The 26,674-nt window shown below is 43.2% G+C and overlaps 1 protein-coding gene across 1 annotated transcript in view; it reads left to right on the top strand.

The window, feature by feature from the left end:
- The first annotated feature begins 3,280 nt into the window (after positions 1 to 3,280).
- STAC2 (SH3 and cysteine rich domain 2) overlaps positions 3,281 to 26,674 on the top strand; it is a 1,070,413-nt gene continuing 1,047,019 nt past the window's right edge. Inside the window, exons 1-2 of the mRNA XM_073608324.1 lie at positions 3,281 to 3,365; positions 3,983 to 4,502. Of these exons, the coding sequence (XP_073464425.1) occupies positions 4,410 to 4,502 (93 nt within the window). The 5' untranslated portion in view covers positions 3,281 to 3,365; positions 3,983 to 4,409. The remainder of the gene's footprint in view (positions 3,366 to 3,982; positions 4,503 to 26,674) is intronic.

Raw genomic sequence — 26,674 nt, 5'->3', positions numbered from 1 at the left:
GGCATTGTGTACAGCAACAGAAGTGTAATAACAACTATGGGTGCACTGTATTGTGTACTGTGTACACCACCAGAAAAGTAGTAGCAACTGCAGTATGGGTGCACGGTATTGTGTATACCACCAGAAGTCTAATAGCAACTATGGGTGCACTGTATGTATTGTGTACACCACCAGAAAAGTAGTAGCAACTGCACTAGGGGTGCACGGTACTGTGTACACCAACAGAAGTGTAATAGCAACTATGGGTGCACTGTATATATTGTGTACACCACCAGAAAAGTAGTAGCAACTGCACTAGGGGTGCACGGTACTGTGTACACCAACAGAAGTGTAATAACAACTATGGTTGTACTGTATTGTGTACACCACCAGAAGTATATTAGAAAAAGTACACCAGGAATGGCCTGCAGTCAGATATAGGCTTGGCTACACTGGATGGAGTGTGTATATATATATATATATATATATATATATATATATATATATATATATACACACACACACACACACACATGAGACTGACTGTATATATATATATATTAAATACACTGCAGCTAACTGAATAACCTGCCTGCTCAAAATGACACTCTCTCTCCGTCCACCCTAACAACACACTACACGGGGCCGATGTGCAGGCAACCTTATATAGTGGGGGGCGTGGACTTAGTCCCCCTGAGCCATGATTGGCCAAAGGCACCCTGCCTTTGGGCAATTATGGCTCTCTTAGCTGAGGGCGCTGGGATTCATCATTTAGCAATGCACTGCGCTCTCGCAGTGCATTATGGGGCATTACGCGGTGCTCGAATTTGGCGCAAACGCCCCATAATGTTCGTTTTTCGACAAACGGGCGAACACCCAATGTTCGAGTCAAACTCATGTTCGACCCGAACATAAAGCTCATCCCTACTGATAAGTCTGCACTGATGGGCACTGATGAGGTGGCACTGATGAGCCTGCACAGATGTGTGCTAAGCCTGCACTGATGGGCACTGATGAGGCGGCACTAATGAGCCTGCACAGATGTGTGCTAATAAGCCTGCACTGATGGGCACTGATTTATGGCACAGATGTACACTGATGAGGCGGCACAGATGTACACTGATTGATGGCACAGATGTGCACTGATGAGGCGGCACAGATGGGCACTGATTGATGGCACAGATGTGCACTGATGAGGCTGCACAGATGGGCACTGATTGATGGCACAGATGTGCACTGATGAGGCGGCACAGATGGGCACTGATTGATGGCACAGATGTGCACTGATGACACAGATGATTGATTGATGGCACAGATGTGCACTAATTGATGGCACAGATGTGCACTGATGACACATATGGGCACTGATAATTGATGGCACAGACTAATGGCACAGATGGGCATTGTTATGCCCTGTACACAGGTTCAGACATTGAATGAATGAATGAATGAATAAAGGATTTGTAGAGCGCTGCAAATGCGAACTGAATCGCCTCAAGGCGCTAGAAATGCGTTCTCTGTTGCCAGCTCTTAGAAAAGGAAGGTCTTTAGTTTTTTCCTGAAGGCCTGATGGTTTTCTTCCATGCGGATGTGGGTCGGAAGAGCGTTCCATAGTCGAGGTCCTTGGACTGCGAATCTTCGTTCTCCCTTTGCTTTGTAGCGATATTTGGGCATGATGATTCGATTTTGGTTAGCTGATCGAAGGCTGCGATTGGGTGTATAGTGTTTTATTTTCTCCTGAAGATATAGCGGAGCGTTTCCTTGTATGTATTTGTGGGTGAGGCAGAGGGTCTTGAATTTGATCCGATTCTTTACGGTTAGCCAGTGTAGGCACTTTAGGGATGGTGAAATAGATTCCCAGGGTTTTTTTCCTGTTAACAGTCTTGCCGCCGTGTTTTGAATGATTGGACATTCCGACAACAAAATCCATCTGATTTTATCCGACGGATGTTGGCTCAAACTTGTCTTGCATACACACGGTCAGACAAAGTTGTCGGAAAATCCGATCGTTCTGAGTGCGGTGATGGGGCAGTAGCTAATAGCTTTCGTCTCTTAATTTATTCTGAGGATGGGTGGTACATTGTGCGTCAGATTTGTGTACACACGATCGTAATTTAAACGATCGGATTTTGTTGTCGGAAATTTTTATATCCTGCTTTCAAACTTTGTGTATCGGAAATTGTGACAGAAAAAGTCAGATGGAGCCCACACACGATCGCAATTTCCGACAACATAATCCGATCGCACTTTTTCCGTCGGAAAATCCGGCCGTGTGTACAGGGCATTACACTGACCCTGATGGATACTGTGACACTGATTTGCACTGTGACACTGATTGGCACTGTTTGGGAACTGGTTTGGGCACTGTATGTGATGGTGTATATAAGAAATCACTCACACTGCAGCAAAGAAGCTCTCCCTCCTCACATACTGTGAGGAGGGAGAGCTGTCAATGAGAGATCATCTCATATGTATACATTTGAGATCATCTCTCATTGGACACACTGATCACGTGGTAAATGGCCGCTGTGACTGGCCATTTACCGCGATCTGTGATTGGCTGTGTCCAAAGGACACGGGCATCACAAATTTTCCTCGATGCGCGCTCGCAAGGGCACATGGGGAGCGTGCAAAGGGGAGGACGTCATATGATGGCGTCCCGGCAATTAAGGCCTGTGCGGTAGCTGTCATCTGGCTATAGCACTAGCTCAAGGTGGTTAAAGGCTTCTCATGTACCCAATGCAAATCATCCAAAGCCCTACATTGCTGTCTTTGGAATTTTTAAGTATGCTGGGTGTACCAGTGCAGGCAGACCCCTAATCTAGAAGCAAAATTTAAATGTTCTAAATACAAACAGCAGATACTTCAAACCCTTATACTAGCATATTGAAACAAAATGTATAATTACTATTTTAAAAAGTGTAATATTTGCTTGTTCTGCTTTATAATGCCTCATTTGGGAAAAACGGTAACATTTTGTGCAATCAGGACACCCAAAAGATGAGGGTTGTCCCTATACACCAACACAATTGAGTACTGTCTCTTATGCTTTTTATAGCTGTATTAACAGTTACATTTTCAGGACAAGCTTTCAGGGTATACCCAGAAATTCCCGATAGAACATAGATGTACAGGGATCAGCATATAATGACTGGTCAGTGTAGACCCTGCTGTATTTCTGTAACACTTTATTCTGCAAAGGGAAACTTGCCTTACCTAAAATATTCATATTGACAAACATTGCACTAGCCCTAAACCCAGTTCTCATTTTTGAGCCAATCACAATAAAAGGTGTGGCAGAAAAATTTGCATATGAAAGGCAGAGGAAGAATGTTATGAGTGGGACATATGGAGGACAAGCACTAGGAGCCTAGGAGCAAAGATAGGTGGGGGGCTTGCTGGGAACAGACAATGAGGCTATGAGCAATAGAAGGAACAGACAATGAGGCTGTGAGCTATAGAAATATAGGAGCGCACAGGATTAGTGAGATAATACTGAAACTGCAAGACAGAGGAGGGGATGAAGGATAAAAAAAGAAACCAGGGACACAAAGAATAACTGAGTGGCAGAGAATGACAAACACAGAGTGACAGTCAGAGTAGGACATTGCAATAGTGTGCAGAAAAGGGAATTCCATCACTATATTAGGGGAGACAGTAGTGAAGTGGAAAAAAAGTAGACAGAGGGAAAGATAGGCATTCGCCTCAATGAAAGAGAATAAGATAGACAGACTGCAGCAGTGAGAACAGAGGAGAGATACAGAGTCTGCAGCACAGAGGTGGGGGGGGGAGTGGGGATGGGAGGGAGAGATTGCAGTGGAGGCAACATAAAGAGTATAACAGAAGACAGTTCTGGGGATTAGACAGACTGCAGCTATTCCTGACCGCTGTGTAATCACACACAGAGGAAATACGCAGCTAGAATGTTGACATTTTAGGCAGGACTGGTGCAATCTGAAGAGGCACTGCACTGAGATTAATACAGGGTTCTTCTGTCCATCAGGTTAGGTGCTGCAATTCAGAGCGTGGGACAGGAACCCCAAGGCGCAGCAGTCAAGAAACCGTTGGCAGGCAAAGAGAGTGCTGAAGATTTAACCAGGTGTACAGCACAGAGAAGAGTCAAAGAAACTTAAAGGATTTGTGTTTGTAAGGGAAAAAGAGCTTCTCAATTGTCACACAGCCTAACAGGGGATCCTCAGAGCACGCTTATATTGCTGATTGCTAACCAGTGCCAGAACAAACCCACGACAAGTCAAGAGGAATGAGATCAACACACTGAATACCGCGGCAGGTGACACGGCACACCGCACCTACATATAATAACACTGCACAGTATCTAAGACTGTAGATAATAGTAGCACATTTCACATCTTTAAACCCAAAAAGCTGTTTTGACATCAGCGAACTGTTTGCCGAACTCCCTGGACAACATGACAGAAATAACGGAAATTGATCCACAAAATTCGGAGCAGCGTCTGCCTGTGACCAGCAGCAGTGGAGGGTATGGACTCCCTGAGACCAAGGTACACTGAGAAAAATATGCATAGCTCAACATATATCTAGACGCTCATTTAGATCCCATTCCCATCCTAGAACTTTACCAGTATGCATGTTTCCCACATTGGTCTGCTAGTCTGTCTCCGTTAGCATAATTGAATGTCCCATCCAACATGTGTACTGTTCTTCATCCATAATATTATTATAATTTGGCCTGCTGCTTAAGGCTTCCTGTAGATAATTGTGATTTTGACAGTACCAAACAACAGCTGTGGTGACTGCAGAGCACCAATTATTTCCACCTACATTCTTAGCAAAGCATCACTGAGACAAAAAAAATACTTTAAGATAGAATTATTTGGTCAATTGCCTATTGATCCCTTGACACAAGAGAGGCACAGGGTTGAGCATATGTTGAGGGAAAATGTACTTTAATGGAATTGTTAGCTTACATTTGACCACCCTCTTTATGTCTAGTTTAAATTATTTACAAAAGTTACAATCTGATTCTGTAAACCAGAAAATATTATTTGTGCTGTACAGACAATCACAATGCCTTTCTGTAATAAAACAAGACAATTAAAGATTGTAAACTGTACAATCACAAATATAAATGCATACAGACTGGAAATTAGATTGGAAATTAGACTGTGACATTCATCTTTCATTAGAAATCCTACAAAATGTGCTGCTTAATATTGTAGTTTGTACATTAGATAACTTTATGTGTATGTGGTAGTCTGAAGATAGTTCAGAATAATCCTAGTCAATTTGGTTTAATATGAATTATCATGCATGGGGTACTGTGGCACCTTATGAAGAACCCTTGGCAGCTATAATTGTAATAGCCTAGACATTGGCTCAGATGACTTCCAGTGTCATCCATAAACTTCCTCTGTGTGCTAGTAGTCAGGCCACACCTTATGTTCTTTTCTATCCTTAGGACAGCACTAAATTGGAGAATATATGGGCAGCTTTAAAAAGCTGCATATACAGTATCTCGCAAAAGTGAGTAGACCCCCATGTGACAACACTGAAGAAATTATACTTTGCTACAATGTAAAGTAGTGAGTGTACAGCTTGTATAACAGTGTAAATTTGCTGTCCCCTCAAAATAACTCAACACACAGCCATTATTGTCTAAACCGTTGGAAACAAAAGTGATTACACCCCTAAGTTAAAATGTCCAATTTGGGCCCAATTAGCCATTTTCTCTCCCCAGTGTCATGTGACTCATTAGTGTTACAAGGTCTCAGGTGTGAATAGGGTGTTACATTTGGTGTTATAGCTCTCACTCTCTCATACTGGTCACTGGAAGTTCAACATGGCACCTCATGGCAAAGAATCTCTGAGGATCTGAAAAAAAGAATTGTTGCTCATACATAAAGATGGCCTAGGCCAGTGATGGTGAACCATGGCACCCCAGATGTTTTGGAACTACATTTCCCATGATGCTCAACTACACTGCAGAGTGCATGAGCATCATGGGAAATGTAGTTCCAAAACATCTGGGGTGCCAAGGTTCACCATCACTGTCCTAGGCTATAAGAAGATTGCCAAGACCCTGAAACTGAGCTGCAGCTCGGTGGCCAAGACCATACAGCGGTTTAACAGGACAGGTTCCACTCAGAACAGGCCTTGCCATGGTCAACCAAAGAAGTTGAGTGCACGTGCTAAGCGTCATATCCAGTGGTTGTCTTTGGGAAATAGACATATGAGTGCTGCCAGCATTGCTGCAGAAGTTGAAGGGGTGGGGGGTCAGCCTGTCCGTGCTCAGGCCATACGCTGCACACTGCATCAAATTGGTCTGCATGGCTGTCGTCCCGAAAGGAAGCCTCTTCTAAAGATGATGCGCAAGCAAGCTTGTAAACAGTTTGCTGAAGACAAGCAGACTAAGGACATGGATTACCGGAACCATGTCCTGTGGTCTGATGAGACCAAGATAAACTTATTTGGTTCAGATGGTGTCAACCGTGTGTGGCAGCAACCAGGTGAGTATGTCTTGACTACAGTCCAGCATGGTGGTGGCAGTGTTATGGTCTGGGGCTGCATGACTGCTGCCGACACTGGGGAGCTACAGTTCATTGAGGGAACCATAAATGCCAACATGTACTGTGACATACTGAAGCAAAGCATGATTCCTTTCCTTCGAAAACTGGGTTGCAGGGCAGTTTTCCAACATGATAATGACCCCAAACACACCTTCAAGACAACCACTGCCTTGCTAAAGAAGCTGAGGGTAAAGATGATGGACTGGCCAATCATGTCTCCAGACCTAAACCCTATTGAGCATCTGTGAGGCATCCTCAAATGGAAGGTGGGGGAGCGCAAGGTCTCTAACTTCCACCAGCTCTGTGATGTTGTCTGGGAGGAGTGGAAGAGGACTCCAGCGGCAACCTGTGAAGCTCTGGGGAACCCCATGCCCAAGAGGGTTAAAGCAATGCTGGAAAATAATGGTGGCCACACAAAATATTGACACTTTGGGCCCAATTTGGACATTTTCACGTAGGGGTGTACTCACTTTTCTTGCGGTTTAGGCATTAATCGTTGTGTGTTGAGTTGTTTTGAGGGGACAGCAAATTTACACTGTTATACAAGCTGGACGCTCATTACTTTACATTGTAGCAAGGTGTCATTTCTTCAGTGTTGTCACATGAAAATATAGAATAACATATTTACAAAAATGTGAGGAGTGTACTCACTTTTGCGAGATACTGTACACCAGTAGAATTTTGTTCAAACCTTTGTACTGAAAATCTAAAAAATCGTTTGTTAGAGGATTCTTCCTGTGTTTGAGTCAACTAATTTTGTTGGAAATCCCTTTTATTTTTGTCCAGACCTGTTTTTTGTATGAAGTCTCAAACATATTAAACATGTAAATATCTATGTATAAAAACTACAGTCGTAGTTAGAATTTCATTCAATAAAAATTTTCCATCCATTTTCTCTTAACTGCGATTAAAAACAAATGTCGCTTTTACCCTACTGACTTTTAAAAAATCAAACAAACATTCTGAAAATTTAAAATTTTTAACAAAATTCTACTGGTGTATAGCCAGCTTCGGAGTGATTAGAAAAACATAAATTTGTGAATCGTGGAAATGGATTTTTAAGGCAACTCTTTTCTTTGACAATACTTACAAAAACTGCAGTTAAATATAAACTAAACCTGGGTATAGACTATTGGAATTTCATTCAACATTTTTCATTGTAAGAACATTGTAAGAATGTTCATAAATTTTTCTAATCATTAAACTAGCCATACATGGATGGAAAATCAAATGAAAAATAAAGTCGGTAGACCGATTGTCCAATTTTCAAATGGTGAGTGAGCTTACGGTGACAGTTGGTTTCTGTTTCAAGATCAGAAATGAACAAATGAACACGTTGGGAAAAATATTCAAATTACCTTTCTAATCGTTTTCAGGTCACTCGTTTGAACAAAAAAAATTAAGTGAAACGCATATGAGCAGTAGGGGTATTAGTAGAAATCGATCAGAAAAAAAAACCCCAAGTTTAATGTTGCAAATTATTGTAAAAAGTTGAAATTCAATGTTGACAATGATTGGAAAAAAGTTGAAAAATTTCTGATACAATGATTGGCCCATCAAATGTTAGAATTGGAAAGAATGTTTGGATTTTATTTTTCTAATTTTATTTTATTTTTCTACTCAACTATAGTTAAAGGGTTTGTAAACCCTTTGTTTTTTTGTTTTTTTAAAATAACAAACATGTCATACTTACCTCCACTGTGCAGTTCATTGCACAGTGTGGCCTGATCATCGTCTTCTTGGGTCCCCTGACGGCTCTTGCGGCTCCTCCTCACATAGGTAAACCCCCCGGAGAAGCACTCTCCTGGGGTGTTACCTTGCGGGCGCGCTCCTGAATCCAGCATTTGCATCTATAGACACAGAATGCCGGACTCGCCCCCCCCCCCCCGGTGCCCACGTCATTGGATTTGATTGATAGCAGCGGGAGCCAATGGCTGCGCTGCTATCAATCTATCCAATCAAGAGCCTAGAACCCCAGGCAGAGATGAACAGCATGTCTCCACAGAGGGAACAAAGGGCTCAGGTGAGTAAAATGGTGGAGGGGGGTTGGGGAGCCGGTCACTGTCAGAAGTTTTTTCACCTTAATGCATAGGATGCATTAAGGTGAAAAAACACGAGGGTTTAGAACCCCTTTAACTTAAAGTGTTTGTTATCCCAACATTTCATATTCCTGATATGTGCCTGCTATACCATGTACTCACATGAAAACGTATTCTGTTCTCTTTGTATCACTTCCTTTGTGTGAAATCCCTGGTGTTCCTGACAGTTCCTCTGCTTTCCTATTAAAAGCTGACCACGCTAAGCATGAATGCACAGCGTGATAATTTCTCTAGCTATGCTGGGAACTCAGCCTGCTCTCCTTCAATGATCAGACATGTCCTGACATGCCTCCCCTGCGCAGCTTTTCACTGGGAAGCTCATTGTACTGTTGCTGCTCCTTCCCCAGCTCTTATGCAGCTGAGAACAGAGGGAACAGAGGGAATGTGATCACTTATAAACAAGGGGAAAAAAGGTATAGATGTTTTTTAATAGCTATACAGAAATGGTTTGTCTTTCATAGCTATTTTAAACTGAATGGATTGTTTTACAAGATGATTGTTTACAATCAGTTTAACCCCTTCCCACCCGCACTATAGCTGAAAGACGGCTGCAGCGCTGGCCTTAACTGCCGGATGGGCATCCATATACTTCCCCCCGCGCTCGAGCGGCCTGCGCGCCCCCTGTGGGGCATGCGCAGTGAGCTCTGTGATCAGCAAGTCAAGGAGACTTTGATGATTATAGATCACAGTAAGGGGCTGATCCTGACCCCTTACCACGTGATCAGCTGTCAGCCAATGACAGCTGATCATGTGATGTAAACAGAACTGCTAATCAGCTAGTTTTTCTCCTGACAGCAAAAAAACCCAGATCATCGGCTACTGTCAGAGGGACATTGGTCCCACCAATTCCACCTGCCAGTCCCACCTACCAGTGCACAACAGTGACACCTATCAGTGCCGAGCAGTGCTGCCTATCAGTGCCCACCAGTGCCACCTACAAATGCCACCTATCAATGCCCACCAGTGCCACCTATCAGTGCTATTCAGTGCTGCCAATCAGTGCCCATCAGTGCCTCACTGCTGCCTATCAGTGTTACCTACCAGTGCCTATCAGTGCTACCTATCAGTGCCCATCAGTGCCACCTATCAGTGCCCATCAGTGCCACCTATCAGTGCTACCTATCAGTAACATCTATTAGTGCCCTTCAGTGCTGCCCATCAGTGCCACCCATCAGTGTCACCTATCAATGCCACCTATCAGTGCCCACCAGTGCCACCTCACCAGTGCCCATCAGTGCAGCCTTATTAGTGCCCATCAATGCCGCCTTATCAGTGCAGCCTATCAGTGCCTATTAGTGCCCAACAGTGTAGCCTCATCAGCGCACATCAATGAAGGAAGAAAATTACCCGTTTGCATAATTCTATAACAAACTATGAAAACATTTTTTTTTCCCAAAAATTTTGTTTTTATTTAGTTTGTTTAACAAAAAGTAAAAACCCCAGTAGTGATTAAATACCACAAAAAGAAAGCTCTATTTGTGTGAAAAAATGATAAAAACTTAATTTGGGTACAGCGTTGCATGACCGCACAATTGTCATTCAAAGTGCGAGAGCACTGAAAGCTGAAAATTGGCCTGGGCAGGAATGGGGTTTAAGCGATTAAGTAGGGTCAAATCAACATTCCTTTGTATGCATTTCTAACTGTATGTGGTTTCATTTGGTAAAGTTAATTCATTACAAAATCAGATGCTAATAGCAAAAAAGAAGCCTTGAACTACTTTTAAACAACCTTATCTATGTAAGTATAACTAGCTCTAATACCAAACAATATATAAATTGCTATGACTGATACTCTTCAATAACTTCACATATCATGATGTTATTTCATCACCCTATAAATTTTACATTACAGATAAGGATTTAATCACCCAGCTGTAAATTCCCTGATGAAGGAACAATACATATTAATCTCCGAAACATGTTGATACATGCTGTAAATCAATCCGTCTGACCTTAACTCTATTTTTGGCAGCGGGTTGTAAGCTTTGGGTTGATATATTTACCTTATATGCAATGATGTATATTTTTTAATGAACATATTGTGTATTTGTATTCGTATATTTCTTCATATTTTTTATATAATTAATAAATAAAATTGGCACTTATGTGCATTTTATAGATCTCACTCTCCATACATTATTCTGCCGTTAAAGTCCTAAGGGGCGACTCCTTTGTGCAGTTATTGCACATCTCCCTATATTCTATTTTTTAACAACATTTGAACAAACAGAGAATTTTTGTACGAATATTACTACAAATTTAAGCACAAAGTTTTGTTTTGAAATTCTACTAATGTATACCCAGCCTATAAACAACTCGTCACCGAAAAATCAGTAAACAAAACTCTACTCAAATCTATTCTAGACACCCATTTATCCCCATAAAAAAAAAAAAAAACAGTGTGGGGTCCCCCCCGAAACTCCATACCTGACCCTTATCCGAGCATGCAGCCTGGCAGGTCAGGAATGGGGGGGGGAACGAGCAAAGCACCTTGTCCCCATGTTGATGGGGGTCTGCGGGCAGGGGGCTTATCGGAATCTGGATAAGGGGGGTCTGGATCTGGGAGCCCCCTTATTAAAGGGGGCTTCCAGATTCCAATAAGCCCCCACCCACAGACCCCAACAACCACAGCCCAGGGTTGTTGGGAAGAGGCCTTTGTCCCCATCAACATGGGGACAAGGTGTTTTGCAGTGGGGGTGCAGAGCCCCCTCGTTTTCCTGACCTTTTCCGACCTACCAGATTTTGGGGGGACCCCTCGCTGTTTTTTGAAAAAAAATTGGCATGGGGTTTCCCTTAAAATCCATACCAGACCTGAAGGGCCTGGTATGGACTGGTGGGGGGGGGGGGGGTGGCTACGTCATTTTTTTAAACATTTATCTATTGCTGGGCAATTGCTGACATTCTTTTCTTTACATTCATCTGTCAGTGGGGAAGCCCGCTGACAGATGATGGCTCATGGTTGTTAAGGACGGGGGCGGCCCGTTTCCCGGTCTGCTGCTTAACAACCAGCTATTTCTTCACACAGAATTCAAATCAGTCGATCGTTTTTTGACCGATCCAAATTCTAATCATTCTGAAAAGTTGGAATTCGTTAGAAAATTAATAAATTAAATACATTTTAACAAAAACGAAACGAAAATGTAGCCAAAACGTAATTCCATAAGGAAACAAAATTAGTAACATAACAAATATGTCCGACACAAAACTAAATTCATTTTTCAGCTCTGCACATGTCTACTACACACAGGGAAATGTGTAGCAGGGTCAGAACAAGCATCTTCGGTTAAAGAAAAAATATGGAGGGGTGACTATGTTGATATTTTATCTCTGTTACCATCCTCTAAGAAATTTCTTTCAAAGTTAGATAAGAAAAATGCTCCAGGTTATTTCAGCATTTGAACATAGTGGCGGAAACCTTTAAACATTTTGGATGTATTTTTGTGGTTTAATTATGACTAAAATTTCAGACATAAATTATCTGTATACACTTCTTTACGTTGGGGAATCAAGGATGTTGGCCTATGGCTTAATTTAATGTTGCCATAGAAACCACAAACACAGTTTAGGCCATCCAATACATTACATAATTCCCTTCGTAAAGGAGTTTTTGCTTTGCCTTTAAAGTGGATGTAAACCCTCACATATACCCAGTGAAGTGAACAGCCTCAGATGATACACATAGATTAAACAAATCCTCCTACATAAGTTTTACATGTATATCTGCTGTCTTCCCCTTTCTACACTCTTTGGAAAATGCAGATTGTGTTAGAAATCTTTCTTCCTCTTTCAGAAGTGGGTGTGGAGTTTGGGCTTACACTGTGTGAGAGATAATTGGAGGAAAGGCAGACACCCCCTCCCTCCACTTAGGCAGAGGAACCAAGAAACATGCAGAGCTGTACTGTTAATAGACCAGCTCTCTGCTTATCTCCCTCTAAGCTCCCTCCTTGACACAAACTTTTAGCTTCTGTTATCTTGTGTGTTGGAGAAATTGTCAGAAGGGACTCTGTTGATAACAGAGGAATGGAGCAGCAGAAAAAAACGGCACTTAAAGGTTTGGAGAGAGACAAGTAAACACTACAGATATATGTGCCCAGGTCAGATTTCATGAATGGGGTTTACATACACTTTAAGTTAAGAACACTGTAAATTTTTGTCAAACTGCAAATACAGATATGAGTGCTCATATTGCTTAGGGTCACACCCAGCTTGTCGATGCTTACGTAAAACTTCTGCTGTTTCAGCCCAGCCTCAGTCAAAAGAGTTTATGGCTAAAAGCACAGATGCCTGTGAAATTGTCAAAATTGTTGTCCTGGCTAGAAATCTATCCAGACCAGGTTTTGTGGTTCCTGGATTTTCTGGGAAAGGTTGTGCTGTGGTTAAGAATTCATGTTCAGTTTATTATCATCCTGATGTTGTCTATGAGAAAATTGAAAAAGAGCTGAAGGAAGGTAGGATTGCAGGCCCATTCTCATCACCCCCCTTCTCAGATTTTAGACGATCATCGTTTAGAGTGTCACAATTGAAACCTGGCTCCTTTTATTTGATCCATCACCTGTCGTATCCTCCAGGTAAAACTCTGAATGATGAAGTCTCAGAATCTGAAGCTTCAGTTTGTTATGCATCCTTTGATGAGGCACTAGTTCTTCTAAGATGGTTTCTTAGTGATGCATTGACGGCCAAAGCCTTTGATTAAATCAGCTTTTCGTCTGTTACCTGCTAACCCGCAAAGTTTTAGTTCTCTTGGTTTTCAATTTAATAACTTATTCTATTATGTTAAGTGCATGCTTATGTAAAAAGTAGGGTAAACCCACAGTGAATACTACAGAAAAATAATAAAATATTAGCCTGTGTAGAAAAAAAAGGGGTGTAAATATATGCAATGGGGGTTATTTACGAAAGGCAAATCCACTTTGCACTTCAAGTGCACTTGAAAGTGCACTGAAAGTACATTTGGAAGTGCAGTCGCTCCAAATTTAATGCCGCGTACACGCGACCGGACTTTCCGGCAGAATAAACTCTGACGGTTTTTTTGACGGAGTTCCGACAGAGTTCCGCTGAAACGGACTTGCCTACACATGATCACACCAAAGTCCGATTGCTTAGAACCAGATGACGTACAACGGGACTAGAAAAAGGAAGTTCAATAGCCAGTAGCCAATAGCTGCCCTTGCATCGTTTTTGGTCCGTCGGAATAGCATACAGACGAACAGTTTTCCCGATAGGAATTGATTCCATCGGAAAGATTTAAAACATGTTCTATTTCTAGGTCCATCAGAATTTTCGAAAGAAAAAGTCTGATGAAGCCCACATATAATCGGAATGTCCGATAGAATGAGTCCGTCGGACCTTTTCTGCCGGAAAGTCCGGTTGTGTGTACGCGGCATTAGGGGTAGATCTGAAATGAGTGGAAGCTCTGCTGATTTTATCATCCAATCATGAGCAAGCTAAAATGCTGTTTTTTTATTTTCCTTGCAAGTCCCCCTCGGATCTACAGCGACTTTACTTCCAAGTGCACTTGCAGTGCAAAGTGGATTTTCCTTTAGTAAATAACTCCCAATGTGTAGTTACCCAATGAAAAAACAATGTATAAAGCTAAAACAATTAGAAACAGGTGTGTGATCAAGATTGGAATAACCATTAACCCTTAATAACCCTTAACACATTAAGATATACAAAATAACTGATGCCTGTGTGTACACAAAAAAGTGAAACAAATAAACACAACGTGTATATGATCTGAATTTTGAAAACCGCCAAAAGGGTAAAGAATTATGAACAGTCTCTTTCAGGTGCTGAAAAGACAATGAAAAAACAAATTGGATTCAACTGAAATTAAAGACTTAAAGAACGAATTGTCTCATAAGTCCCAAAATAAACAAATGCCCAGTCCAAGGTGTATGGACACTTTAATATGAAAACACCACTGTGCTCAAAAATGATAAGATAAGCTGCTTACCAGACAGTCACAGAGTGTGTGTGCTGATCCTCAGCTCAGGGATGCATTCCTTTGTCTACCAAATCGTGGGGATTTGCGAGGGACAACAGCTCCCTGCAGACCCGGATAAGTTGGTGAGTGTAGATGCTCATCTGTGGCTGATGGAATGTGTTCCTCTGTGCCTTCAGGATCCTTTTTATTTCCAGTAGCGGTATCAGTTGTCAACTGGTGTAACGAATTTCAGAATTGTAGAGTAATCATTCATACAGACAATAAAGGCATTTTATTTGCCATAAATTGTTTGTCTTTCAGGTCAGAATTTGTTGTCAAGCTACTCTGTTTTTTAGTCTGAAATTTAGTCTTAAATTTAACATATGATTAAAAGCTAAGCATATATCCAATGTGACTAATAGTATTGCAGACTCACTGGGGGTTATTTACTAAAGCTGGAGAGTGCAAAATCTGGTGCAGTGGTGCATAGACACCAGTCAGCCTCCAGGTTTTATTGCTAAAGCTTATTTGAGCAAGCTGAAGTTAGAAGCTGATTGGCTACCATGCGCAGCTGCACCAGATTCTGAGTGCTCCAGTTTAATCGCTTGTCGCTCACCGTCCGTCATATGATGGCCAGGTGGCGCGGCTCTCATTCTGGGAGGGCGTCATGTGACGCCCTGCCCTTTAAACAGGGAATGCGCGTGATCGTGTGCGCGCATCCCTGTACCCTCGGTGGCGGTGTGTCACGGAGACACCGCTCGCCACCGAGGGGGGTAAACAGCCATTGGGCATGGCTGTTTACCACGTGACTTCATCATGACCGATGACAGATGGTACCGCCCCCATTGTGCACGGCATGTGCGCGAGATCGGGAGCGCGCCGTGCGTGCACGTCGGTGGCGGTGTGTTCCCGGGAACACTGCTCGTCATCAACGATGGTAAACAGCCCCTGGCCGGCGGCTGTTTACCACGTGATCGGCTGTGCCGATCACTAAATGTAAACACAGAGCAGTAACTAGCTGTTACCAGCTCTTCTCTCCTCACACACCATTTCCAGTGTGAGGAGAGAAGAGCCAGGAGCAGCGAGTTACCGATCTGTGTCTGTATTGTACTGCACCAAGCACAACACTTGTCCCATCGCCCCCCTCATTGTTATCTATCACCCAACAGTCACCACAGTCACCCCATAAAGTGCACCTGTCACATAAGAGACTGCCATCAGTGACCATCAGCGGTGCACCTGTCACCCATCAATGACCGTCAGCCATCACCTGTCAGCCATCACCCGTCACCCATCAGTGACATCAGCCATTAGCCATCACCCATCAGTGACCGTCAGCCGTCACCCATCACCTATCAGTGACCATCAGCCATCACCCGTCACCCATCAGTGACCATCAGCCGTCACCCTTCACCCATCAGTGACCATCAGCCATCACCTGTCACCCATCAGTGATGTCAGCCGTTACCCGTCACCCATCAGTGACCGTCAGCCATCACCTGCCACCCATCAGTGACCGTCAGCTGTCACTCGTCAGCCATCACCCATCACCCATCAGTGACCATCAGCCATCACCTGTCACACATCAGTGACGTCAGCCATTACCCATCACCCATCAGTGACGTCAGCCATTACCCATCACCCATTAGTGACCGTCAGCGGTGCACCCATCACCCATCAGTGACCGTGGCCTGTCACCCGTCTGTGACCATCACCCATCACCGTCTGTGGCCTGTCACCCTTCAGTGACCATCACCTGTCACACCGTCATCACCTATCAGTGAACGTCACCTGCCACCCATTTCACAGCCCATCAGTGACCGTCACCTGCCACCTGTCACACAGCCATCAGAGTCATGTCCAAAAGAGTTTACAACAGTGAGGAGGCGTTCCAGATCCTCTATATGACTGATGAGAGCAACGGGGAGTTCGCATCAGATTCCAATTCTGATTTCGAAATAAATTCGGCATTTGAACCGAATAGTGAATCGGCAAATTATTCGGAGGAAGAATGGGTCCCTCCTAAAAGGGCACGGCACTCTGGAAACCAGGATTATATTCCCAGGCCCAGTACCAGCACTGCCGCCAGCAATAGGCCCCAAGAACAAATTCCCAGGCCCAGTACCACCGCTGCCACCAGCGATAGGCCCCGGGAACAAATGCCCAGTACCAGCTCTCCCGCTGGCGATAGGCCCCAGGAACAAATGCCCAGACCCAGTACCAGTGCTGCCACATCACGCCTGAGTACCAGCACAGGAAATTCAAATCCCCCAACTACTGGAGTGTCACGTCCCCCAAGAGCCAGGGCCTCTACATATATGCCAGATGGTCTTGCCAACCCAACATGGCTGCCATTCGACTCGGGATCACCAATTATTCCCCCTTTTACAGCACAGCCAGGTGTGCAGGCCAACACCCAAAATTTCTCAGAGATTGATTGCTTTCATCTGTTTTTGCCCAACACTTTGCTGCAATTCATTGTGGACCAGACAAATTTGTATGCCCAGCAGTATATTACCAGCAACCCCCAATCATCCTATGCCCGTCTGTTTGAGTGGAGAGATCTGAATTTGGAGGAGTTCAAATTGTTTATGGGCCTCACCCTAAACATGGGGCTTACAAAAAAAATGAAGGACATGCCTATTGGTCCACCAACCCCATCCACAACATACCCATTTATTCTGCCGTAATGGCCAGGTCCCAATATGAAATGATAATGCGCTTTCTTCTTTTTAGCGACAACACCCAGTGCCCTCCCCTCAATCATCCAAATTATGACAAATTATATAAACTTCGCCCACTGATAAATTTCTTTTCCCAACAATTTGCAGAACTCTATGTCCCTGATCAGAATATATGTGTTGATGAGTCCCTGGTACCCTTTTCAGGCCGGCTAGGAATAAAGCAATATATTCCTAGCAAAAGGGCCAGATACGGAGTAAAATTATACAAGCTCTGTGAGAGAGCCACGGGATATTTGTATGCGTTCTGCATATATGAAATAAAAGATTCCCAGCTCCAGCCCCCTGAGTGCCCGGCCTACATGGGCACAACTGGAAAGATTGTATGGGACTTGGCATACCCACTTCTGAACAAAGGATATCACATACACCTTGGCAATTTCTACACTGGCCTGCCCCTTTTCAAACACCTATACATTGCAAAAACCCTGGCCTGCGGAACCTCCAGAAAAATAGGAAGGGCTTCCCACAATCTCTAGCAAACAAAAAGCTGCGAAGGGGGAAAAGAGCAGCATTGAGATGCAAAGAAGTGCTGGCCTTGAGGTGGAAGGATAAAAGGGATGTGCACATGATGTCAAGCATCCATGATGACACTACAATTGAGGTTCAAAGAAGATGAGGTCCCATTGAAAAGCCAGTATGTGTCCAAGATTATAATCTCTACATGGGGGGGGGGGGGGGGGTGGATTTCAATGATCAAATGATTCAGCCCTATTTGTCGATAAGGAGGTCCCGATTCTGGTACAAGAAGGTAGCAATTTATATCATCCATTTTGCCGTTTACAATTCCTACGTAGTCTACACCAAATCCACGGAAAGCCCCGCCCCCTTCCTACAATTCATAGAAGAAGTTGTTACGTCCCTCATCTATCACCAAAGACCCCCACAGAAGACCTTCGCTCTGAGGCTGTTTGCCAACTTCATGAGCGCCACTTCCCCTTCAACATTCCACCATCTGAAGCAGGCCGAAGATGGCAAAAAAAATGTTGCGTGTGCAGCAAAAGAGGATTTCAAAAAGATACCAGCTACCATTGTCCCCAGTGTCCCTCCCAACCTGGCCTTTGCATTGTTGAATGCTTCCAACTTTATCATACATCCCTAAAATATTAGCCCATATTTTTAACCATTTCTCCATTTTCATAATTTGTGCTGACCATTTTCCATGCTTCCCCAAATAACCATGCCACTGCCTTCCATGTGAACTGACCCTGGCCTGTTTCTTGACTATGCCTCTGCCTACCGTTTGGACTGCTTCCACGTGAACTGACCCTGGCCTGTTTTTTGACTATGCCTCTGCCCACCATTTGGACTGCTTCCACGTGAACTGACCCTGACCTGTTTTGTGACTATGCCTCTGCCTACCGTTTGGACTGCATCCATGTGAACTGACACTGGCCTATTTTATGAACTATGCTACTGCCTACCGCTTGGGACTGCTTGCATGTGAACTGACCCTGGCCTGTTTTATGGACTATGCTTTTGCCTACTGCTTGGACTGATCTGTTGCCCTGCTACTGTAGTACACAGGGGTCTCATATATGTGAGGGGCTCCAAAATTGTTTTTCCGGATGGAGAAAACAATTTTTTTTGTTTTCTCCGGGTTTCGGAATTTCTGGATTAGGGTCTGGAGTCCGGAGGCTTCATAGAGATTTGGGTGGGTTGAAGCCTCTACCCCTGTACCCCTGTGCACAGGTCTTACCTGATTGCGTCCCTCAGCCTGCCGCTGACTTACTGCCATCATGCCTCTGCCTGCTGCATGAATGGACCACACCGCTACCTGGACTATGCAAATAATTAGCTGTAGAAAGTGGCAGTATGTTTATGAAGGGCTGGAGAGCGGTACAATGAGTGTCTGCAGGTAACAGTGTACCAGGACCAATATTATGGCTGTGCTGGCTGTCTCTGCCTGGACAATTTCTATGGACTGTGCTGTGCTGACAATATCCTTGTGCTGACTATAGACAATATTCCTGCCTGCTGCCTGGATAATTACTATTTCTGTCCCTAAGCACATCACTGCCTACTGCCTGGACCAGCGCTCTCCTCTGTGGATACTACTAAAAGCACAGGTAATGCTTTTTTTTTTTTTTTTTTTTACCCTTTCCGCAATAGAATTTATTTTGGATTGTAATTCTTTGTATGTACATGCTATGTGTTAGAAATATGAAGGGCCTTCAAAAATGATAGGTTGCCAGGAAATTATATGTCATTTATGCTCCTAGAATGCCTGATGGTGCTACTTGGATGTTGGGCTTCTGTATGTGGCCAGGCTGTGTACAAGGCTCACACATGTGGTATCACCATACTCAGGAGGAGTAGCAGAATGTATTTTTGGGTGTCATCTTTGCTATGTACATGCTATGTGTTGGAAATATCTGATAAATGGACAACTTTGTGTAAAAAAAATGCGTTTTCATTTTTTTCCCACATTTTCCAAAAACTTCTGGAAAAAAAATGAACCATTCAAAAGACTCATTATGCCTAATAGATTATACATTGGGGTATTTGCTTTCCAAAATGGGGTCATTTTTGGGGCAATTCCATTGTCCTGGTGCTCCAGGGCCTTCAAAATTGTAATAGGTGGTTGAGAAATGAGATGTGTCATTTATGCTCGTAGAACGCCTGAAGGTGCTACTTCAATGTTGGGCCTTTGTATGTGGCCAGGCTGTGTAAAAGTCTCACACATGTATCACCATACTCGGGAAGAGTAGCAGAATGTATTTTGGGGTGTAATTTGTTGTATGCATATGCTCTGTGAGAGAAAAAACCTGTTAAAATGACAATTTTGTAAAAAAAAAAAAAAAAAAATCTTAATTTTGCAAAGAATTGTGGGAAAAAATCACAACTTAAAAAAAAACTCACCATGCTACTTACTTAATACCTGGAATGTCTACTCTCTAAAAAGGGGTCATTTGGGGGGTATTTGTACTTACCTGACTTGTTAGTGTCTCACAAAATGAGATAGGCCTTCAGTACATCAGGTGTTATCAGATGTGATCAATTTTCCGTGATTGGCACCATAGTTTCTAGACTCTATAACTTTCACAAAGACCAAATAATTTACACTTATTTGGGTTATTTTTACAGAAGATATGTAGCAGTATAAATGTTGGCCAACATTTATGAAGAAAAAATACTAATTTGCAAAATTTTATGACAGAAACAAAGAAAAAGGCATTTTTTTCACAAAATTTACGGACTTTTTTATTTATAGCAAAAAAATAAAAAACCCACTAGTGATTAAATACCACCAAAAGAAAGCTCTATTTGTGTAAAAAAAGGATGCAAATCTCATATGGGTACAGTGTTGCATGACTGAGTAATTGTCATTCAAAGTGTGAGAGCGCTGAAAGCTGAAAATTGGTCTGGGCAGGAAGTGGTGTAAGTGCACACTGTATTGAGGTGGTTAAGTAAATCTATCCCATTGTCTTCTTTGTAGTTTTCGAGATTCTGGGACTTGTCACCAGACCCAATGGGACCCCAATGCCCAGATTTCATATCAGGCTTGATCTGGGACTAATCTCTGCTGTAGAATTCTAAAGAATCTAAAACTGAGGAAGAATATCTTCAAGCCTGGTCGAGATGGTGTATCTTTTGCTGTAACTATAAGATAGATGTTGCTATTGTTAATTTTTACACAGCTTTGTCATTTTGTTTCTTTTTTAATTAAGTACATCTTATATGTATACGGTTCTAGATAGAGTTTCATTTTTTCTTAGATTTTTTGGCCTACCAGCAGTCTCCTCCTTTTTTCAAGTTCGTCAGATTCTTAAAGTTTAATAGCCTCGTTGGAAGTGATCTGTTTTTCTTCTTTTGAAGTTTGCCTGTCTAGAGCGGCCTTTTCTTTCACCTTCTTCAATGCTTAAGGAGTTGGTGAGTTTTCTGCTCCCAATAAGGCCTCCAGTTCCTTCCTATTACATGATGATGTGTCAGTTTTTGATGGCTTTAATATTTTAATACGTAAATCAAAAACTGATAACTTTATATAGATCCCCTAAAAATATTTGTCCTGTCTTAATTAGATAATTTTTCCGTGAGTCATTCTTTATCCATTCAGATCTATCCTCCCTTACTAGATATCAGTTTCCTGCTGTCCTTTCAGCTTGCCTCAAGCATTTAGGTCTTGCTGGCATATATTTTTCCTCCCACTCCTTTAGAATAGGGGTGGCTACAGTTGCCAGCTCTCTTGGTTTTTCTCCAGAAGAGGTCAAGAGTGTGGGCCATTGGAATAGTGACAGGTATAACATTTACGTTCGTCATGATTTAGTCATTAATTACATTTTATTTCTCAGGTTCTTCCAAATCTACGGTCTGGATAGTTGGCCACCTTTTATGTTTACTGGGCCAGAAGAGGGCAGCTTACAGAACATACTATGAGACTTTAGGTTTGAATACAACGCTTTTAAAAAATTTTGGCAAGGTATTAGAGGTTTAAGATGGAGAAGCATGAGAAATTAACTAATTTGCTTGTCAGGTTTCTGGCCCAATCCAGATTTAATTGTTATACACGCAGGGGCTAATGACCTGGAATCTTCTTTGTGAGATGAAGCAAGATCAATTCTCCTTCAAAGTCTTCTTTCCTCTCACTATTTTGCCTTTACTGAAATGATCCCTAGACTACTTTGGTCTCCTTTAAGGAACTTGTTTTATTTAGACAAAATTTGTAGATGTTTAAATATGAGAATTTACAATTTCTTACTTCATTCAAATGATTTATCATACTGGCATTTTGACTTAGAAGGGTTTATCCCAGGTTGTTATAGTCCTGATTTGGTTCATTTAATTTAGGTTTACAGAACAATTTTGGTAAAGCCAGGGGGGGACTCAGCAAAGTGTTCCACACTTGGCTTCAGCTGGTGGGGTTAGTCATCCAGTGTAGTCTGGATGGACGGTGGTGTTTGATGTACTTTATTTGGTCATTTAGAGGCAATGAGAATTAAAGTTACGCCGACATCTTAAGTTTATTTGTTACTCTGATCTGTTTAAACTTGGGTTACCCCTTGAATAAACATGACCATTTGAATTTAAAGTGGCGTCTGTCTCTTTATTTAATGGTAATAATACTTCTTTGTAATATTCCATGTACAGGTCCCCTGCAATATGCAGAGACACTCATAGGATAAAGCAAAGGGCGCTTGCCTCGCTCTTTTCTCCTTCTAATCTTTTGCAGGTTGCTATTGGTTTTGCCTACAGACTTCTCCCCCAGCAACAGGCAGCTCATTGGACTAATTTGGCAGTTCTGCATGTACGCCTTTTCCCTGCCTATATAAGCCAGTTCGCTCCCTCATGCTCTCAGCCACCTGAACATGACTAGACCGCGCTCCCCCTTGTTCTTTGCATTTTTACATCACAGTGTTATTTAGTGGGGGTTAGTCATCCAGTGTTGTCTTGATGGACAGCGGTATTTGATTTACTGCATTTGGTTATTTGGAGGTAATGAGAATTAAAGTTATGCCGACATTTTAAGTTTATTTGTTACTCCGATCTGTTTAAACTTGGGTTACCCCTTAAATAAACACTGTAGTCGTATTATGACCATTTAAACCTAAAGTGGTGTCTGTCTCTTTATTTAATCGTATTATTACTCCTTTGTACTATCCCATGCAAAGTGTTTGTGAATGGCACCAGTGGCATCTCCAGTTTTCATATTTAGGGGGGACACATGCGGAGACAGGGATAAAAGTAGGGGGGCAACTATATATATATATATATATATATATATATATATATATATATATCCTGGGGCCCTTTACTACGATCCCACAACGGGCCCTTTCACATGCTCTGCAGTGAGCTCCTTTCCTACTGTATTAGGGCTCCCCAGGGTGGCAGAAAACAAGAGATATATGTCACCAGCATACCAAGAAAATATAAGGGTCCAAAGCAGTGGGAGAACTATCAGGGTTGCAAAGGTTGCCTTGCCACTGGGCCCTGGTGTTCTGCTACTGTGGGGTTCCCCAGCCTCCTCTTGCTGTCCTGCCCCTGCTATTGACAGCGCTGGTCTGGCATCTCCTGGAATTCACAGGCTGGTTCTCCTGTCCTAAGGACGGGAGAAACCAGTCTGTTTTTTCAGTAACTGAGAGTCCTGGTGGAGTCCTTCCTGCAACTCGCTCTTCTCTCTGCCAATGAGGATGCAGGGGAAGGAGCAGATCCGGTGGCCGTGGTTGTGTGGGCACTCGCATTATTCAGTGTAAGCAAGCAGAGGGAGGGGGGAGGAATCACCCACAGGAGCTGACTGGGGATGCTCTCCCTCTCAATAGAGACTGTGTTACTCCAGCAGCGGCCTGAGTAAGATGTGGCGCATCTGCTACGAATGCAAACAAAAAGACAATGCCTTTTTGTAAAAAAAATAAATAAAAATATTTTTTTTTTCAATTGGGGGGCACATGGTGGGGCACAGCATAATGTTGGGGGGATCAGGGCCCCCTCTGCCCCCCCCAGGGACGCCATTGAATGGCACCTGTGCAGAGGGTGTGACCCCCTGTGTTCACTAAGCAGCAGGACAGTCAATTAAAGTTAATGGTGTTCACTGTAGTAGCAGTGCCTATTACAGTTATTTTCAGCTTCCGCAGGGATTTTCCAGGTATGGCTGGACCAAAGTAACTATGCAAAAAAAAAAATCATACCTAAACTTCAGCTTTAAACTTGATCCTCAGTTATTTTAAGGGGAACTTAAGGCTGAGCCTAATCCTATCTTCTGGCCTGTGTCCTAATTAAGTAAATACCTTTGCAGTGTTAAGCATTTATCAGATCCATTGAGCACTCCTGGCGCTGAACACCCAACCATTTTCAGTAGCTTCTTATTGGACCTGGACATTAATAAGGTGGAGTTTTAGTATATTCCCATATATACAACCATTTTAATTCATAAATATTTTTGGGCTGTCTTCTTAAATTAGATTTAAAAGATTTAAGATTTAGATTTAAAAATTTGCTCTGAAATCACACAACTGGCACTACTATTTCTCTGCAGAGGATTATATAAGGATTTATAACCTTGGTTGGTTACTAGGCACATGATTTGTAACTAGTGGGATCTGGCTCCAGGAATATGGTGGCCGTTGATCCAGATGCCGAGTTGGTAGAAGTGCCCTCTAGCTTTCAAAGCAGTAGGTCTATATAGTTCTAATAATACACTATAATCGCTGTTCTCTGTTTCCCCAGTGATGACATCCCTTTGGATGAAAGGCTTCAGTAGGAGCTTTAGTGGTGGCATCATCACACCCCGCCAGGGTGTTGGATGCAATCTTTATACTGTATTTCTGAGATTTTATGTGAGATTATACGTCCTTTTAAAATAAACATTGTTCCTTTATTCTACACCATGAAGAGTTCTCCTATTTACATATATGACTTTGAGCTAACTGATTAACAGCGGTTGTGGCCGTGAATGTGGATAGAGGCAGAGGTGGCACGCTGTGGTGGAGCTACTGAGGCATACAGTGCATTCAAGTATCCTTTAGGCTGCAGCTCAACCTTCCACTCATCCACCCAGTCCTATACCAGGCTTTGAGATGAATTGCTGGTGATCATCTATCCATCAAGGGATTTTTCCCTAAAAAGTGCAGCTAGACCTCTTAAACTTGAGGTCAAAGGGTCTGGTAAGCGGCTTTGATAATATTTGGTGGAATTCACTGTGGTGAAGAGTTTTCAATGGCCATCTGGGTCACTTTTTTCCACATTTTGTACTTTTGTACTATACACAAATACATACATAAATATATACATACATACAGTACATACATACACTATCTCACAAAAGTGAGTACACCCCTCACATTTTTGTAAATATTTTATTATATCTTTTCATGTGACAACACTAAGGAAATGACACTTAGCTACAAAGTAAAGTAGTGAGTGTACAGCCTGTATAACAGTGTAAATTTGCTGTCCCTCAAAATAACTCATCACACAGCCAGGGGCGGATCCAGGGGAGGGCAACAGGGCAATTGCCCCCCCCCCCAAATAATCACACTGACATGTCATTGTTACACTCACTTGCCTCTGCCCGAGTCTCTCTCTCTCACATCAGCCGATCAGCGGCGCCGAGAGAGAGACTCGTCTAATGTAGTTACGGCCGCACTGCGCACTGACTGACCAGGACACTAGGAGGAGGGGGTGGGTGGAGCCTCTTCCCTGCACTCGTTGCTAACGCCTGGGCCGCCTGGCTTCTAGCAATGAGTGATGTCAGTGAGTCACGTCGGACTCCAGTCTCAGAGCCGACGTGACGGTGACAGGAGGCGGACCTGGACTGGAGCCTCAATAGCCAGCCAAAAAGGAGGGGTACAGTTGCAGTTTAGTCTGTGTTTAAACTTTAGAGTATAGAGAGACTGTGTGTGGTAAAATCAGTTCCGTTCCAACCTAACTGCACAAACATGATGTCCAGCGTCCACAGCCAGTGGCGGCAGAACACCAGCATTCTTCCTTCTCCGCCCCTGACTGTTGGCCCCACCCACCAGCACCTCCTCCCTCCATCTTGTCCACACTGAGCCCCGGTTCACACAGGGGCGACTTGTCAGGCGACCTAGCCGCCTGACAAGTCGCGTCCCGTTCAGTACTACGGAACCATTCTAATAGGAGCGACGCAAGTCGCTCTGACTTAGAAAAAGGTTCCTGTACTATTTTTGGAGCGACTTCAGGCGACTCATATTGACTTTTATACAGAAGTCGTTTTGCAAGTCACCGCTGAAGTCGTGTGCAGGTCGCCTCTGTGAGTCGGCCACCCACCGGCACCTCCTCCCTCCATCTTCTCCACACTACAGGAAAGTGACCATCCGCAATGTGTGGCAGGTGACGTAGCAAGTGACAATCCGCAACGTGTAGCAGGCGACGGTGGCAAGTGACACGCTCGGGGCTCCCACTGATTCTGCATTATGGTGAGTTGAATGATTTAATTTCATATTACAATGTAATAATAGAAATATAATGTGCTTCAATCATCCTGACACCATAACAACCATGGTGCCGGGATGATTAAAGCACCAACAACAGATATTTCCCAGATAAATTGCCCGCAAAAAAAAGTATTTTCTGGCAGTGCCCCCCCCCCCGAGACGAGACTCTGGATCCGCCCCTGCACACAGCCAATAATGTCTAAACTGCTGGCAAGTGAGTACACCCCTAAGTGAAAATGTCCAAATTGGGCCCAAAGTGTCAATATTTTGTGTGGCCACGATTATTTTCCAGCACTGCCATAACCCTCTTGGGCATGAAGTTCACCAGAGCTTCACAGGTTGTCAGAGTCCTATTCCACTCCTCCATGATGACATCACGGAGCTGGTGGATGTTAGAGACCTTGCGCTCCTCCACCTTCCATTTGAGGATGCCCCACAGATGCTCAATAGGGTTTAGGTCTGGAGACATGCTTGGCCAGTCCATCAC

The sequence above is a fragment of the Aquarana catesbeiana genome, linkage group LG12 (assembly GCF_042186555.1).
Source record: "Aquarana catesbeiana isolate 2022-GZ linkage group LG12, ASM4218655v1, whole genome shotgun sequence".
In the NCBI taxonomy this organism is placed as follows: Eukaryota; Metazoa; Chordata; class Amphibia; order Anura; family Ranidae; genus Aquarana; species Aquarana catesbeiana.
This window is presented reverse-complemented; position numbering and strand designations above follow the sequence as displayed.